This window comes from Triturus cristatus, chromosome 9 (assembly GCF_964204655.1).
Source record: "Triturus cristatus chromosome 9, aTriCri1.1, whole genome shotgun sequence".
Lineage (NCBI taxonomy): Eukaryota > Metazoa > Chordata > Amphibia > Caudata > Salamandridae > Triturus > Triturus cristatus.
The window spans coordinates 60,509,305-60,527,075 of NC_140592.1; the positions used below are offsets into that span (position 1 = coordinate 60,509,305).

Consider the following 17,771-nt stretch of genomic DNA (forward strand, 5'->3'; position numbering starts at 1 on the left):
TTGTGAGTAATATGTTAATGAACCAGGTCATACTAGTTAGGCAACGACGCGCCTTAAAAGCCCAGGCGCGCATTATTTTCAATTTCTCTTGTATCGACAACTGGCAGTAACCCTGTATGAATCGCCTTGTTTGACACATTTGCCTTTTACTATAATCCCCAGTATGCCTTTCGCTTAAAGCAAAACGTTGATTGGCTTACTCTTATTAGTGTCCAATGGGATGAAGGTGTATTCTGACATGCGACCAAGGGGTTGTAGGCGGGAGCCTCATAAATTGATGTCTTCGCCTGACAGTCTGACCGCACATTGCTGGTAGCCGAAGAGGTGATGGGCGGCACAAGCAGCACCAGAAGGGTGTCCTTCGGGGTGGATGACCAGGACAGGGTGCGGGTGCTGCGAGGCATCAGGGTGAGGAGTGGGGTCAGGCTTCTGTCTGATCATCATCACGCACGTACACAGTTGAGATGGACCACTTTCACGCTTCATCATTTCACACTCTATTATGTTAACAGCACCAACTCACTATATACACTCACACAACAGTGCACTCATGGCATCTCTTCCCAGCCTCTACACTTCATTGCATCCTTACATCTTGTATCTCTTAGTATCACACACGTTGCAACTGTACATGGCAGTGCATCTTTAAACCTTGTTTGCTTACCATACGTTCTTGTCATTATCTCATACATTGTACACACTACACCCCATGTGCCAGCTTTATTCACCCACTCACTACATCCTAAATTTGCCTGAGTCACTCATATGGTGTTTCCCCTTCATAACCCACCTCATGCACTGCACACCATTTGTCATATTATCTCACAATAGCCCTCGAAGAATGTTACCAGACCTGCAGGTCTCGTTAGTTAAATAATCTACTTGACCTAATTGTATGCTCGTTACCCATAAACTGGTTTCAAATAATGTGAGCCTGGGCAAATATTTTAATTCACTGAGACGCCATTTCCTTCATTTCTGCTGTTCATAAATCTATTTTGGTTGATTTAATAGACTAAACTTTTGCTCCGTATATACTACAAATCAAGCCACACATACAATGCATATGACACTTGAATTGCCTCCTAGTTAATTAACAGCACTGTCATCAGGTTGAGGGGCAGGAATGCTTCTCAAATCAAGTTTAAAACTATCACTTGTAATACATACATAACTACTGCATGAAGTGGTAGCACACTGTCATTGGCAATCAGCAGATTTTTCATTGAAATGGCCACAAAATTTCAAACTAACATATGGCCCTATTGGAAAAAACAATCTAGTTTACAAGGAGTGTTTGGAAATCAAGTTTCTGCAAATATTTGTCATTTGCACATAACCTAGTAAAGTGTTCCTGTTTGTTTTGCTCCTATTTAAATCTTTATTTGCATCACACTTCTGACTTACAAAAAAAGTTCTTTCATAATTCCTGATATATTTTGAAATATTTGTACTATACCTTTACAAGCTACATCATACTTCCTTTTGTTTCAGAATGATTCTCAGACAGCTCACTTTACAAAACATCGTAACTATAGGAAGAGAAAAAAACGTAAACCCCATTGTCCAGGATAAGATAATCAGCAATTAGTAAAAAGATAAACTGCCATTTGACCTTTTGTTCTTGAACAGAGAGCAAATGTGTCAAGATAAAACAAGATTTAAAGGCCTCTTTATTACTCATTCACTTTCTGAATGAACAGAACACCTATTCTTTCCAGCTCAAGTTCAATCACCAGAACGGACCAGTAGGTCCTAAAGATAACTTGCCAGATAAAGTCTGACTCGTCATAGTGACTGGGCGAGTAGTTTTTTTGAGGCCTGCACACCAATAATTCACTCACCCTTAGACTCACCCTGCTGCACATTTCAATCAGTTCTACTCTGCCTTATTTTACATACTGACGCACCCTTCATACCACTTGACCCCCATCGTACTCTCAGTCTCCTAATATATACTCGACCTACCTCCAAAGCATCCCCTCAGACATGACACCAGTTCAGCCCTGCATCACCCACATGACATTCATCAAACATTACACCCACACTCGCCCGCTCACCCCTCATGAACTTACTTACTGTTTCTGCATTGCACTCACACTCATTGTACTCAGTTTTACGTTATGGAATGTACAGCTACCCCTCAGTCATCCGGGCACATTGCATTCTTCATAAAGTGCACGCCCTAGACCAACATTCCCATACTCATTTGACAAGCTATGCAGTTCACACAGTGCACCTCCCCAGACTCATTTTGATATTCCATCTGCATAGAAAAATTCCTTCCTGTAACTTACTAACCTGTTGTATTTATATTGGCAAAATGCCAGATTAGATGTAGATAAATGTTTGTTTTCCTTTTAACAACCACAAACCTATTTCTTATGACAAACGTGGAAAGGAATAAAATTGAACCACCTACCCCACTCAGAATTTTAGTTTCAAACGTAGGTACTTAGGAGTTAAATAAGTGTGACATTCTAACGTGGAAGGCATGGGAACTCTAGTAGCAACCAAAAAAGAAAAAAACATAAACTTACAAGAGTGTGGCTACAAGTTCTTATACATGTGCTAATTACCCATAACAATAAAGAAAACCACAGTGTTTTTAATAATAAAAATGTGACAATTATGTCTATAAAACGAAAATTCTCTTACCTACACTATCCATCACTCATCAGCAATTGTACCTTGTATACATTCATAGTGTGAGAAAAGAGCTACTTTTTGCAAGTGTTGCTCGGATATTAATTTACCTTAAATAAACGAAGACAAGAGGCGTTTGGCAAAACAGGAACAAGTTGGTTTAATTAAATGCTGCGGCTGGGATTGCCTCGACAGAGTGCATCTGTTAAAAGTCTCTTGGTGTACAAAGTTTTGGCCATTGTTATTTGCTGTTCAGGAGGTACAATAAAGCAATTTCTGCATTCCCAAAAACATTCTCAGTCGTAAATCAACAGGTGTGGCCATCTGATAAGGACACAGATGGCTCTCGACCTTGGGGAGAGCTTGTGTGGGCCAGTTTATATATGTCCAGATGTCTGACATGAGGAGCGCGTGATCACTATATGTGGTGTCCCTGTCGTGTCCTGATTGGTTGAGTGTTTCTATCTCCATGTGGTTTCTAGCTTAGTGGTATTTTTGGGGAACGTGAGCCTTTGGCCAAACGTGTTTTATTAGGGCCAATTTTCTTGGACCTCTTTGTGGTGCAACTGTCTATCTGTGGAATCAATCAAGGTTTTGCTTGGGTGCTCGTTTGTCTTTAAGTTAGGAGAGACCCCACCTGTGACTTGGTATTCGATAGGCATGGGTGTGGGTCGTAGGACTTGTCTAACCACATATCTCCGACTCTGGGTTGACGGGGAGTTCACCTTGGGGGTGAATCCGACAGCAGTGATGTGAGTTCATTAGAACTCCTGCAAATAATATGGCAGTTACTGGCATCATTTTTATCAACATCCTTAACATTGTGCATACAGTTGTCATAGCATACATTGACATTGCTATGTTGAGTATTCTTGTAGCGCGCTCAATTACCCAGAAGGAGTTTTACTGGTGTTGAGATCATTAAGTTTGCTTAGATTATAACATAGATCGACATTGTTCTTACTACTAACAGCATCGTCATTGTGCATGGATTATGGCATACATTGATATCGTTGTGTTGGCACTACTGTGCAGGTACAGGCTATGACATACATTGACATTGCATTGGTATGGTCATGCAGGCACAGATTATGGTATACATTGATATTGTATTTATTGGTATTGCCGTTGTCAGGCCTGCACATATCATTGAATTCATTAATATCGTATTCATCCATTCCAACATTTCCCCCCCGTTGTTGATTCTTCAACTACTCTAGCCTCCTCATATGTCAAGACAGTTATAATATTTGAAAGTGTGTGTGTGTGTAGTGTATGTTACCTTTTCTCTAGTTATGTGAGTACTACCTAATTTGAGGACAGCTTTTTTACAGCAGGAAACCCCTACTTGTAGGAAACCACATAACAGAAGTACAACAATGAGAATTTGCATTAGTGATGTGAATAGTTTGGATACCTAAAAGGGGAGCCAGGAAAAGATACTATGCAACCAGTCCTGCTCCGGGGCATCTCCCTCCTTCTTCATGTCGGCTTGTAGATGATGCAATTCATGGATAGCATGAACTAATGTCCCGTTGTCCATATCATTTCCTGGAATAAAATTACAACAGGAAGCACCAATCTTGGCACACACCCCACCCTCCATTGTGGTCATCAAGTCTAACACGTACCTATGTTGCATTACCATGAAGTAGATGGCTCTCAGTTCCTCTTTGGTAGCGTTTAGGCTGAGTTCAGTATTTGTCATTTTCATAATCTCCCATCTGGTTATTTGTAAACAGTGGGGTTTGCTTTTGTCTGCATGGTGAAAAAGGGTATTGACCCTTCGGCATTTACTTGAGTCTCTGTGAACAGTCTAAATTATTCTGGAATGTCCTTGTACTGAGCCCAGCCAAAATAATTAGCAGTTCTTCTCTTTTGAGCCTGATGCTACAGAGTTGTTTTCTTCTGTAACGGATGTTGAGACAACTCAGACAGATCTTCTCCAGGGATAGCCAGGGTTGGTGTGTATGGTCTTGAGGGTTCAGAGGCCCACCATCCTGGGACAAGTTGGGTGTAGGCAAGGTTCCAACACTTTCAACAGTAATCCATTAATGTGGAAGTGCCTCACTGCAGGTCCATTATGCACATTACCATGCTGCAATTCTCATTGTTGCCCAACGGTATGGTTCCTTTCCCTCTGAAACATAAAGAGTACAATGTAAATTCCTGTTCAATTAGGGGGGTACCCCTTCCCCTCCAACCATGTGTACCTATCAATCTTGCTAGCCCAGGTTTCCTGGCACGGCATGTCTATGCTGGTGTTTGACCCCCTTCCATGGGACTCACTTCCCCCTGCGTGATTGAGGTGAGCGGACCTGCACTGGAATTCCATGTCCGGGGTCCATTTGTTAAACAAGGTGGCCTCAAAGATGTTAAGGGCGGCCCTGGGACCATAGACTGAGGTGGGAGCAGATGTGTTTGTGCACTGGTGCGGTTGTCTTGCTACCTCCAGGAACCTTTATTTTGTTTTTTACTAAGTTCTGGTGCTAAACAGTGTCTTCCCCTATGGTGCCCTTCCTTCGCATCTTGTTTTCCTTGGATTGGGTATCGCTCGGTGAAGAGATGCAGTGCAGTGGGGTCTCATACCGGGTAATATTTATTAGTGTCCTACGGGGTTCTACTTTTTTGGGTTGGCTTTTTGCCCTGATTTTGCATAGCTTCAAATGGACAAGGCACTTTGCTTTTTCGGGGGCTATCTCCTGTGACCAGTAAAGCCTGTCTGTGCCTACAGTGTGAGGTATCAGTAAATAGATATAACATGATCTGTTTGTTGTTTTTGTGCCTATGTCGGTCATGTGTTGATGCCAGGTGTTGTGTAGAACTGAGCTGTGTAGTGCGTGGAGAATACTAGCTTTTGGTTCAGTGTAGGTGTATGTGATGTGAGAGAGGTCTCTGCTCATGCGTTGCAAGAATGTAGAAGTAGAGCTCATGAGATTAGGCATACTTTTGGCTCTGGAGGGGCTCGAGAGCAGCCCGGCTAGAGAGAGCGTGTACAAAAATTCAAAAACACATAACTTAGGAAGCATTTCGTAGGCTATCAGGTCATCTTCAAGGGAATGCCTGTCATCTGTTGTTGTTTGTTGCTGTTTGTTGTCTGGGCGCCCAGAGGTGTCTTGTCCTGGTGCAGTGCAGAAAAATGTCTTTTGAGAAGAGGCTACAAAATTACGTTCGGAATTTGTGTTGCTTGAGCGATTGGCCTTGTAAAAAGTCTTTGAAAGTTTTGGTCTAATGAATGGCGGATCGCGGCAGCAGATAAGAGCTGCGGGTTGTAGGTTAGGTTGGAAAAAACGCATTATTTTGCAGTTTTGTAACATTCCTTCATTTATATGTAAATGGTATGCGCTATGGTTTTAGTGGGGGAGGGGGGAATGTTTTCTCGCTGTACTGGACGGTGTTGATAGAATTTTAGTGGAATGGTGGGAGATTAACAAATTTTGGTAGGTGCTAGAATTTTGGGGAAAATGGCAGCTTTTAAACTTTTTAAGGCTATTCGTATTATGGATTTCCCCTCTCTTCTTGTCAGAGTGGGGATAGTACTCTTCCCTGCGGGCTGCTCTGCTTAAAGGTGTGGAGTGTCTTTTTGACCTGCATGGGCTGCGTGCACTTGTGGGAGAGAGGCGTATGTTTTATTTTCGGCTAATGTTTCCGTTGACATGTGTGCATCCCTTGGGTCTCTGCACATGGCGTGGATCAAGGTTTCTTTCTAATTGGGCTGAGCTACTAGGTTACGCCCTTCTTCTGGAAGGGTCGAGAATCTTTGGGCTGTTTTGTGCGGTTGCCCGGGGTGGTTATCTGTGGCTTTGGGCATTTCTAACATTAAATAGGGATCCTGGAGGTTGTGTGTGGACCCCCGTTGGAACCTGCTGTGGAAAATAGCTGGGACTATGTTGGTTTGCGGTGTTTCCATGGCGAGAGTCATAGGTCTTGGTGGATTTTTATGTGTTCGGCTTGATGGAGGTGGTGCTACTAAATTTAATGAATTTTCCCTATGGGATACTGCTGCCGTCGTGGCCATCGCAGGGATATGGTCTCTGTGATGTGGATGTAACAGTGGCTGGGGTCAGACGATCGTGAGGTACAGTGAATGTCATTCTGACTAGCTGGGCATGGTTGGTGAGCCTATCTCTGCACCCCGGGCGCGGGCTGCGGAAGTCATTTATGGAGACCCTTTCCCTCCCGTTGCTCTGCTCTTCCTCGGACCCACGATGTTCCAGTTTTGCAGAATTTGGCAGTAAACTTGGTCTATCCAATGGGCAGACATTGGATGATGTTTGGAAGCTTTTAGGGGAGAGGAGGAGGAGACTGAATGTTCTACTCACGATGGGAGTCAGGTGGGCAGTCAGGGCTTGTCGTGCTGTGTGTAAGTGAACCGAACCAGCTACTCGCCTGGGTGGATTTTTCTGCCACTGACTTGGTGGCAGATTTGTGCATGGCTGAAGGAGTTCTCTGGCCTTTTCAAAAACTCTTTCACCAAACATCCAGTGAGTTTTTCTGAGGCATGTGTGTAGTAGGTGCTGGTACTGAGGTTCTGGATTCACGGCTTTTTTAGGGTGTTCTGGGGTTTGTTCTGTGTGAACAGATTCTGTAGGGGTGACCCTGATAACAGCCTATTCTGTTCGTGGTATACTTTTAGGAGACAAGAAGCTGCCTTGTGCTTTCTTCAGAGACAGTAGTGGCATTCCATGAAAGTTGGAGGCCCCGCCTTTGGCTCTCTGGTGCAAGCACTCAGTTGGATTCTCCTGGGGTCCCTCGGCTGAGTCCTCTCCCCGTCAGGCACAACCTGTACGTTCATAGGCGCCGCCGCCCCTTTCGACAGTTTCTTGATCACTCCAACGGAACCCCTGTGTGGGGGATGTAGGAGGTAGCCTGTCCATTCTAGGCCCAGGGATTTCTCCCATGCAACTGGCAGGGACAATTCCTTGAGGCGTTGTCATGATGGTCGCATGTCGTCTTCCCTGCCACGATCATTTGTCTTGGCCCTGTATTGGGTAACAGGGAGGGGGCTCTGAGTGTGGGAAATGCACCTCTTGGCTGGGTGCCGATTTACCTGCGCCGCCTCTTTCTTCGAGGATGCCCACCTAGCCTTGGGATATGTGATGGTCCTGTACGCGTTGTGATCCGGTTCCCTGCATTCCCTACATGCTACTGCTTTGGCTGTTTCTACCAAGGGATGGTGAGCGTGGCCGGTCCACTGTCATGATAGGCTGTACAATTCAAAGAGGTTTCCCATATAATCGCGGACTGCTACTTTGAGTAGGGCTCGGCGGTCTGGGGTTACCCTGGCTAGCATCACCGAGGTGTGGGCAGATATTGGTCTGCACTCTATTGGGGAGATTCCAGGGGAGGAGCAGGCTAAAGTTCCATTCTCTGTGAACGGGATGGACAGCCTCAATTTGGACAATAGGTCCTAGCCCAATATATTGGTCGGAGAGGGTGGATAGTACAACAACTGATCCCTGATCTTGCTTCCTACTATTTCTAGCTTAAGGGGTTCTGTGAGAGGGACTTTGGCCTTGGATCCTGAGATACCCTGTGTCTTGGCAGTGGTCTTTGATATAGGGCCTGTAGGCATGACCTAGCCGTTCCTGTATCCACCAGGAAGTGGCACGTTGTTTTGCTTATGAGCGTTGTGACCACGGGGCCCTCCTCAGGGCTCTCAGGGGCTGCCAGGCAGTTGAGTGTGTTCTTGCATGCCTTGGTGGTCTTTGGCGAGCGCTCCCTATCTGCCCCCTTGATTTGAAGGCCCCATTCTAGGTATTCGCCTTCTCTGTCGGACTCGTAGGAAATGGAACCTTCTTCCCCACAGTTGCTAGCTCTGTGGTTGTGTATGTTGCGTGCTTATGCCACTCCGCGGTCGGCCCACATTCTTAACATGGTCATTTGCATGTTTCTCTCTTGGCTCTTAAGTCTAGTCTGAATGAAAGTTTTGGTGAGTTCTATGATGTCGGTATTAAATGTCCCCCCCCCCCCCCCCTCCAGACCAGGGGAATGCATGTGTCCTGGTATGGGCATGGTGTCTCTCTAGTCTCCAAGTGTGGGTGGGGAACTTCGCTTGCATGTGGTCTCATGATGGATTGGGAAGCTTGTTTGTTTTGAGGTCTTTGCAAAATTTCGATTGTGCCCAAGATTATTAAATGATCACATATACTATAATTCTGGGGATCTGTGTACACGGGGTGGTACTGGAAACCAATCTACTTGGTCATGAGCTCGAAAAAGATTGATTCATTAAAAAGAATCGATTAACATTAAATAGAGACAAAAATGCAAGGATATAATAACCTATAACCAAAGTGCAATTGTTAGTTCTGTGCAGTATGAGTTGATTTGTAGCAGCAGTCATGAACCCCTGATTTAAAAAAGGGGTTATTACCTAAAGCATAGACTTACTAACATGACAAAACATTTAAACAAGCAGCATGATTTGCAAAATTTCAACAGCACCACAACCTCAATAAATGCATAAAATGGAAAAAATCTAATAGTGACTAAAAAGGTTGACAGAAAAAATTGTTCTTTTGTCCCAAAAAACTGGGCCTTCTCCTTGTGCCTGTAGCCAGTGGAGAGGGATTGCCCTACGTAGTACGCAGAGCTATGTGAGCCTGATAGTCTGTCACTATCGGCTTGACAGACAAAAATTAGCAGCTATTTAAGCGGGGAAAAAGGAATAACCTGATAACTATCGGCCCCCTGTGGCCTGACACAAGCAACAGCTGATTCACCAAGCTCCTAATTTTCCATAGTTTCTGAATTACACCCTATATCACACCCAGGGGTTGTGCGTATCCTTGTCCAACGCCCAGCAATCTATGCGGAGATAAAATGGGGAACACCTCTCTTTAGATGCTACCAGTGTAGAATCAAAAGCACTAAGAAAACTTTTTTGACTAAAAAAATTAAGGTTGAAATGTTACCTCTATAGTACACCCAGAGCCTATGCGCACAGACTTGCCGGCATGCCCAGTGGTCCAAGCCATCCTTTACTGTCACCCAGGTATGAGGTGTATCCTCTGTTCCATACCCATTGGTACAAGCGATCTCTTACTATCACCCAGGAACGAGGCGTTCCCTGTGCTCCACGCCCAAGGTCAGGTACAAAAAACGTAGCTATCTAGCGTGCTGACTTGGGGCAAAACAAAAGTGATCTATGCGCTTGTCCTAGTTTGCCATATGTCACATGCTGGGACTAAGGATCGGATGTAGCATCTTACCCTATGACGACTGTCTATGGACTGACCTCCGCCTGTGGATTCAGCAGAACTTCGAATCAATCAATGAAACAATCAATATTCTTTATTCGGGTATAAAAATATCCATAAAAGAGCATGACCTAAACATTCAAAATTCCATAATAAGTTACATTTGATGTACACGTTGATACAAACAATATAATATACCCAATTGCTAAAAAAGGTAATAAAAATACAGGATATTATCAAGTAAAATACGGGACACTACGTGCTATCCCGCACAAATCCAGCAGCATAAAGTTTCATCATAAATATAATGACAAAGCCATTCCTCATACACGGATAACTCAGGAAAAAAAACTACAAATCTAGCCTTTACAATGTCCTTGGAACCGTCCGTGCCTTAAAGGGCCCAAGGGGCTAGTCCTCACCTCTAGTGTTCCTTAATTTTACAGCCAATCGTAAAAAATGTACAGTACTAAACAATGTAAAAGGATCAGAGGAGAGCTTCAAAAATAAGAGGGCCACATTAGCCTGGGTAATTTTTGAGCGTCTTAAAATGGTTTTTAAAAACAGAGACCTAGGGCGTGCGTAAAAAGGACAAAATAAAACAAAATGAAGAGTAACGTGCGGAGATCTAAGATCGCAGCCGCAATGTCCCTTTACATTTAAATCTCATACGAACCCCGCCGGAACAGATAAAATATGGTGCAGAAGATTTAACCTGAACCTAGTCATTAGAAATCTGTCCTGTCTATTATACATATTAGAGAGATAAAATTCCATTCCCGGGAGTGATTTTGTTAACAGGTGGGCTCTTGCAGTAACTTTCCGCCCTTCTCTATCCTCTCTTTCCCGGGCTATACTACGAGAAAATTCAGCCTCTATAACACCCTTGTCTCGTCGGGATAATGTATGTGGTTTGTCAAAAAAGTTAACATAACCCAACCGACTCAGGGTGTCCCTTACGTATTTAATCCAGGGTATCCGAAGACTCTTGTCCCCCTCAATACAATCCTCAAGAATATTTCTACTAAGACTTGCCTCTGGGTTCGTCAAAATTTTTATCCAACAGATAATGGGTTTTATACTTGCCCTTTCACTGTTGTAAGTAATACCAAGCTCCTCATGCACTATAAAGGAAGGCGTACTTTGAGGCACTTGCAAAAGCCTTCTCAGGAACTTGTTTTCTTCCAATTGGATTTTAGATAGATCTGTAAAACCCCAGACCTCGCTCCCATACAGTGTCTTGGCACAACATACCGAGCTATATAACTGCACAATTTCATTTGGTGACCAACGACCAAGTCTTGTGGCGTAGTTCATAATTGAGCCCACCGAGCTAGATTGTTGACTGCATTTGTCAATGACAAGTGGTTTCAAATTAAGATACTTATCAAATAAAATCCCCAGTTGGTTAAAAACTTTTACTTTTTCTAATTTATGTGCCCCAATTGTAAAAATAAATTTCTTAGAAGGGCTTTTACCTGCTTCCATAACATATGATTGAGAGAGGTTAGGCACCAGATCTAAGTCCGCCATAAAACTGACAAATCCATTAATAAGAGTCTGTAGCCCCCTTCCTGTACGTGCCAGGAGGACCGCGTCGTCTGCATATAGGAGGACAGGTAAACTTCTCCTCCCAATACAAGGGCAGTCTACCCCCAGGGCTCCGAGCGCCTTATCTAGACCATTTATATAAAGCGTGACTAGAAAAGGCGCCAGGATGCAACCTTGCCTCACCCCCCCGAGCACGGGAAGTCTTCCGATAGATCACCCTCGTCACTAAACCTAACCTGTGCCGTAGTGTTCTGATGCAGCATTCGTAAAATATATATCCGCCCTGGGTCAACGCCCATGAGCCCTAAAATTTCCCACAATTTCCATCTGTTTACACAGTCAAATGCTGCAGAGAGGTCCATGAAAGCCAAGTACACTGTACCCTCCCGCGCCTGGGTATACTTGGCCACCAAATGATAGAGATTAAGGCACTGGTCTGTCGTGGAACAGAACGACCAATACGAATCCCATACTGAACGTCTGTAATAATCTTGTTTTCATCTGCCCAGTCCATTAAACGGTTTAGGATAACCCTACCCAAAACTTTCGCCGTGACATCAATAAGAGATATCGGGCGGTAACACTGCGGGTCGTTCCTATTTCCCTTTTTAAACACCGGAACAATAGCAGCCGTGGACCATGAGCGGGGGATACCTACTTCTATAACTGTATTGAAAACCCTAGTAAGTATGGGAGCCCAGAGGTCTACCTGATTTTTTAATAGGTCTGGTGGAATCCCATCCGGCCCTGGAGCCTTATTAACTGCCAGGCCATCTATTCCTAACTTAATCTCGGCTACCGTAAAACCCGTCCATGAACTTGCTGGAAAACCTGTAGCTGGGGGTAGTTGATCCTCTGCGCCACCATGGTTATATTAACTTGTAAAATGAGACACCCAAGCTTCTGGCAAGATGTGACTAGGGGTGGGCGGAATTTGCGAAAGCGACTTTTGCAAATTATCGCAAAAATGTTTAAAATCTCCGCAAACACGCGGAAATATCGCGAAGATGCGGAAGTTTTTTTCCCGCCCGTTCGCGGTATTTTCTGCGTGTTCGCGGCTCGCCAACTTACCCATGCGGTTGCTTGCGGGCGCGGCCATCTTGTTTTCACTCTTCTCGCGGTGCATGATCGCGAGAAGAAAGACGTGATCGCGCGACGCATGACGTCACTGCGGGCGCGAACTGTCGCGAGACAGCGCAAATGGCTAAAACAATACAACATCTCATAGAGAACGCGACCGGATCGGGAAAACTTGTCGGCGAACGCGGGGATTCAGGTAAGGTGATCGCGCGGGCGCGAGAATGTATTATTTTACAGCGCGAGCAAGAACCAAATTATCGCAAAGCTGCGGAATGCGGAAATTTTGACATTTCCGCGCTCTCCGCGGAACGCGGAAATGCCAAATTATCGCAAATTCCGCGAACGGAACGGAAATTTTGCCCAGGCCTAGATGTGACACGCCACTTTCGCTTTGTTTGTTGACTGAAAGCAAGGATCATTAATTACACTCCAAAAGCTATTCATGTCCCTACGCTCTGCGGCCTCTCTCAGTGACTCCCAAGCCTGAATTTGTAGGGAAGTTTTCCGCTGTTTAGTGGCCCTTTTATAACGAGTCCTACAGGCAACAACCATGCCCCTGTCCTTCGGGACCGCTTTAAGTGCCAACTTCAAGTCCCTAAGAGCCCTTGAGCATTCTTGATCAAAGCATCTGGGGTGTATATCAACCTGCGTCTTCTTTTTACCCCTCAAGAGACTGTCTATATGCTGGGCAGTGCCCTCAAAGGCTCTAATCAAATCTCCCCCCTCCACTGTTAGATCTAGGCATCTCCATATCTGGCTATCAGTGTTGGCGAGAAGCGCTTTGTGAAATGCTTCCCCATCAATGTTACTCCATCTGATTCTCCTACCCTGGTCCGTGGCCTTAAATCGGCCCACGATGGTCCTATTGTCCGACTTGGCAGTTAAGTTGTCATCCCGCAGAAACCATACCAAGGGGTTATGGTCACTGAAGGCACTAACCCTTATGTTAAAATCTCCCACCCTACATTTAAGTGAATTTGTTATAAAGATATAATTAATAATCAAATCTCTTCCCCTACCCTTAAAGGAGGAGTTAATTATATTAGACGACCCACTATTGATCAGGTCCATCGTGTGGGTTAGGTCGTGCCTCCCCAGAATCCTACTTAGTTCCAAACCCTCTCTGGAGTGCTCTGGATGCCAATCGTTAGTAGAAGGGCAAGAATCCCATTTTCCTCTGCTCCATTTCAAATGAGGGCACTGGTGACAATTGAAATCCCCCCATTAAAATCAACTGTGTACTTGAGTCCCCTGATTCATGAAGACGATTCAATCTCGGCCAATCTCAGCATCGATTGTCCAGCGTTGTAGAAATTAATAAAAATAAGTATTGAACCCTTCTTGCAGTATTTAATGCCCTGAAGACAGTCCGAGCCCCACCCCAAATCCTGCCAGGTCCCTTGTATAGTCAGGGCCACATACATTATTAGACCTCACATGGCACGGCCCATATTTGTTTTCAAGGCCGGGACAAAAAACAATTTGTAGCCCTCTAAGTGTGGAGCACTACTGTTGGTTTTCCAGGTTTCCTGGAGACTAATAATATGAAATCGTCTAATAAAGTCTAGCCATTCCTTGTTTTGGATTTTGGGTGCAATTCCTGCAATGTTCCAGGAGGCCACCCTAAGCTCCTTGCCGGCTGGTTCTGGCCCACTGTTTTCTCCACTCCCCTTCCCTGGTAAGGAGCACATTTCTAGTCTACCTACTTCTGTCGTCGTACCGTCCCCACTCCCTCAAACCGCACTGGGGTGCGGGAGGCAGTGCCGAGAACGGATACCCCTGGCGGGCTTAAGACATCAAATTTAGGGTGCCGCTCCTGTTCTCTCTCGTTCTCCTTACTCCCAGCCCTATCCAGTCAGTCCAGTTCATCCAAAGCGGATGTGCAGAAGAGTGGAGCAAATCTATTTGTTACTAGGCCCAGCCTATCCTCCCTGCCTTTCTCAGTTGCCCGGCACCACTTGGTAACCTGTCCTGACTCCTTAGCTTTATCCCTATAAAAGAAATACAGGGGCAGCATTCTTATGCAAGACCCGCTTGCCCAATCCCCAGGGCGGGCATCAAGCAAAGCTCTTACCAGCTCTGGGTGCCTAAAATTTACAATAACCCAGTCGCCTGCAAACGTTCTCTTGCTATCACCAATCAAAGCCACCCTCCTTGCCATGAGAATATGCCTGTGCTGAAGACCCCTTACTTTCGTGTTGTTATATATCCAATGAAAGGCCTTGTTTATCAGGGTTCTAGATGATTCTTCCCTGTCATGGCTAAGTGCAGGAACACCCACTAGCACTACCGTGTACGGGCAAGATGCAGGCGGTAAGTCCAGTATCTGAAGGCCCGGTGTGCTCTGAACACAATCACTACTGGTATTATTTAATGCCTTCACAGGCTCATCACTTCCTACACCGTTGTCTGGGAGATTAGGGGAGGCCACCAATGTACCCGAACCCTTGCAACACGAGTTCCTATCAGTACTCCTTGGTGCCTCCACGGCTATATCTCTCCGATCTATAAGCCTGGAGTCTTTAACAGTTTCAGCCATTGACCCAATCTTGGCACCTACTATCCCCTCTTCCCTCCCTTGTTGGATATTCACGGGTAGCTGCCCCCTGTCATGATCTACGAGCCTGGCTATTCGCCCTTCCAATCTGGTGATTTCTTCCATTACCGGCCCCAAATATTTGAGTAGGAGCTGTTCCATTTTTGTCTCTAATACATTGGTAATTCCCTGAAGCCAGTCTTCCCCCAATCCCTTTTTGGCAGTTTTGACACACTAAAATCTCAGCTTTCTTCCTTGCACCTTTATAAGGTTTAGCAAGCCCTCTGCGATTAGAATTAGTAGCAGTGTTGATTAAATGCGACTCGCTAATATCTGGAAGCCCCCCATCCTTGGTGGAGTTAATTTCAGGCGGGGTGGCTATGGGGGGAGAAACCAACATCAATAATGACTTTTCAGAGCGTGTGACTGCTTCCCTGACCGTACTCCTTAGGGCGTCTGATTCGGGCTCAATTAGTTGATCACTAGACCCCACACCCGAACTATCCCTGTGCCTTGATGCGTACACATTAACCACCGGACCGTCTTTGCTACTAAAGGCTGGCTCATCCAAGTTCAAATTGGTACGCCCCAGCCTAGTTGGGTTAGCTGTCTCAGGGTCCCCCGAGGAGTAGTGCTAACATGTGCTAGTACATCAGCAGGGGCAGGCTGGATAGTATGTACTGAATTATCTTGGGCTGGTAAAGCCACTCCTCGAGGCATGGGGCATAACGCTATTTTGCGCAGGGATGAACGTTTTCTTGCTATGAGGGAATCAAGGGACAATCTCTCTTCAGTCAGCTGAATCTCATGCGTGAGCAAGGACTCTGCTCTAGTGATAAAGGCGTCCAGGGTTCCCTTTATCCCTCCCCCCGCCCTGGACTGTGAGTTCTTAGATTTAACCATGCTCACGACACAATACAGAAAGCTACACAGTACAAGTTGCCCTTGCTAAGGGCCCCACCAGCTCTAATGGCTTAGTGATTTGGGGATGGTAATCCCTGGCAGCGGGAACTGAATAGCGGGGAACGCTCTCAAATACAACAACAACAAGACTTATGCTAAAACTATGAATCTTCGCTATTACATCCACATTCTCATACAGGGGCCACGACACAGACTATGAAATACCCCAATGACTAGCACATACATCCTAAAGACCCCACTAGGCCCTAGGGCCTAACCGAAATACCAGAGGGGTGGCCCTGCCCGGCCTCCTTCGGCCTCTGACGGCCACAGACGGTCCCGCCCTTGTCCCGGGCTTCTACCGGCGCGCCCGCGCGCGTCCCGCGGGACGAGGTTCCGCCCCGATCTTTATGCGCCTCCTGACGCTCGTTAGCAGCGCCGTCGGCGTCCTCAATGCCAGCGGGGCTGCTGGGGGATGAAGTCCTGAGATCAGCGAGCAGCGGAGCACAGCCCGGCCCCACGGAGAAGCTCACAGGGAGGGACAGTGGAGCACAGCCCGGCCAAAACGAGATCCCACAAGGAGGGCGGCGGAGCAAAGCCCGGCCACAGGGAGAAGTTTCAAAAAAGGTTCCACAGGGGCCTCGGCCCCGCCCCGATCTTTATGCGCCTCCTGGCACTCGTTAGCAGCGTCGTCGGCGTCCTCAATGTCAGCGGGGCTGCTGGGGGATGAAGTCCTGAGATCAGCGAGCAGCGGATGTTAGAGGTCGTGCTTCCTGTACTCTTTTTATCTGCAAAACGCAGGAAAACTCCAAGTCCCATAATGCTTTGCCAGGGGGAGTACCTTGTATGCCTTCCCATGCTGCCTTATACTAGATCATGTGACTGCTGCCGGCATATAGGCTGCCTGATTACACCCACAAGTGCTTGGTCTCACTTCCTGTATTTGGACCACACCCCTGTTTCCTGTTTGGATCCTTCCTGGACCGGTTCCTCGTCTGCCTCCGTTTCGCACGAGTTTATGGAGTCAAAACCAACGGAATTTGCAGCGTAAGACTGTTCTAACCTTGTTTACAAACACGTGCTAGAAGCACGGACTTGTGGAGTTTCTTGCCCTCTAGCGCGAGGAAGCGCTGTTCTGCATATTGCCGTTTTCCTTGTTTCTGCCATTAGCGCTTGCATCGCGCGGATTTGCCCTTTGCCCTCTAGCGCGAGGAAGCGCTGTTCTGAATGTGGTCGTCTCATCCGCCTATGTCGTCAGCGCTTGCTTCGTGCTGATTGGCCCTTTCCCCTCCAGAGCCGGGAAGCGCTGTGGAACTCACGGGGGCCTAAAAACTGGTAGGCGTTGTTCTTGGCGGACCCGCTCGAACGCCCCAACTGGATAGACAGTCCTGTGTCTTTATTTAACCGCATAAGGTATCATCAAGGAGAAAGGACTATCAATAGACATAGAGGCTTCTCTTGGTGATGGACATTCAACACAGCGCATTGTAAGTCGCTGTATGTATACTTTATTATGTACACCTGAGACATCCAACGTCGCCCATACTGTTCACCGCCTGCCCTCGTTCTCCTGGTGCCACAGAGAGGAGCAGGTTCTTCTTGTTTTGAGTCCTCCTTCGTTGCCTTCTTTTCAAGAAGAGTCCTTCAGTCCACATTCCCCAGGTCTATTTGTGTGAGTATGAGAAGGCATATAACGTAAGGAATACAGCGTAAAAGGGGGGGGGGGTCACAAAGGATTAAGTCTTACACATTGCTTGTTGTTTTCTGTCTCCCTGTAGGAACCCTGACACCCTGACCTGCCATCCCCGCAGAAGACCTGGTGGTCCTTTATGGTCTCTTCGCCCTCTGGGGGG

The 17,771-nt window shown here is 46.2% G+C and overlaps 1 protein-coding gene across 3 annotated transcripts in view; it reads left to right on the top strand.

The window, feature by feature from the left end:
* The first annotated feature begins 240 nt into the window (after positions 1 to 240).
* Positions 241 to 17,771, top strand: part of CHCHD6 (coiled-coil-helix-coiled-coil-helix domain containing 6) — a 1,117,425-nt gene continuing 1,099,894 nt past the window's right edge. Inside the window, exon 1 of one of the 3 annotated variants that reach the window (XM_085624410.1) lies at positions 241 to 408. In XM_085624410.1, the coding sequence (XP_085480536.1) occupies positions 328 to 408 (81 nt within the window). In that variant the 5' untranslated portion in view covers positions 241 to 327. The remainder of the gene's footprint in view (positions 409 to 17,771) is intronic. The other 2 variants (XM_085624411.1, XM_085624412.1) reach the window with 2 other exon arrangements.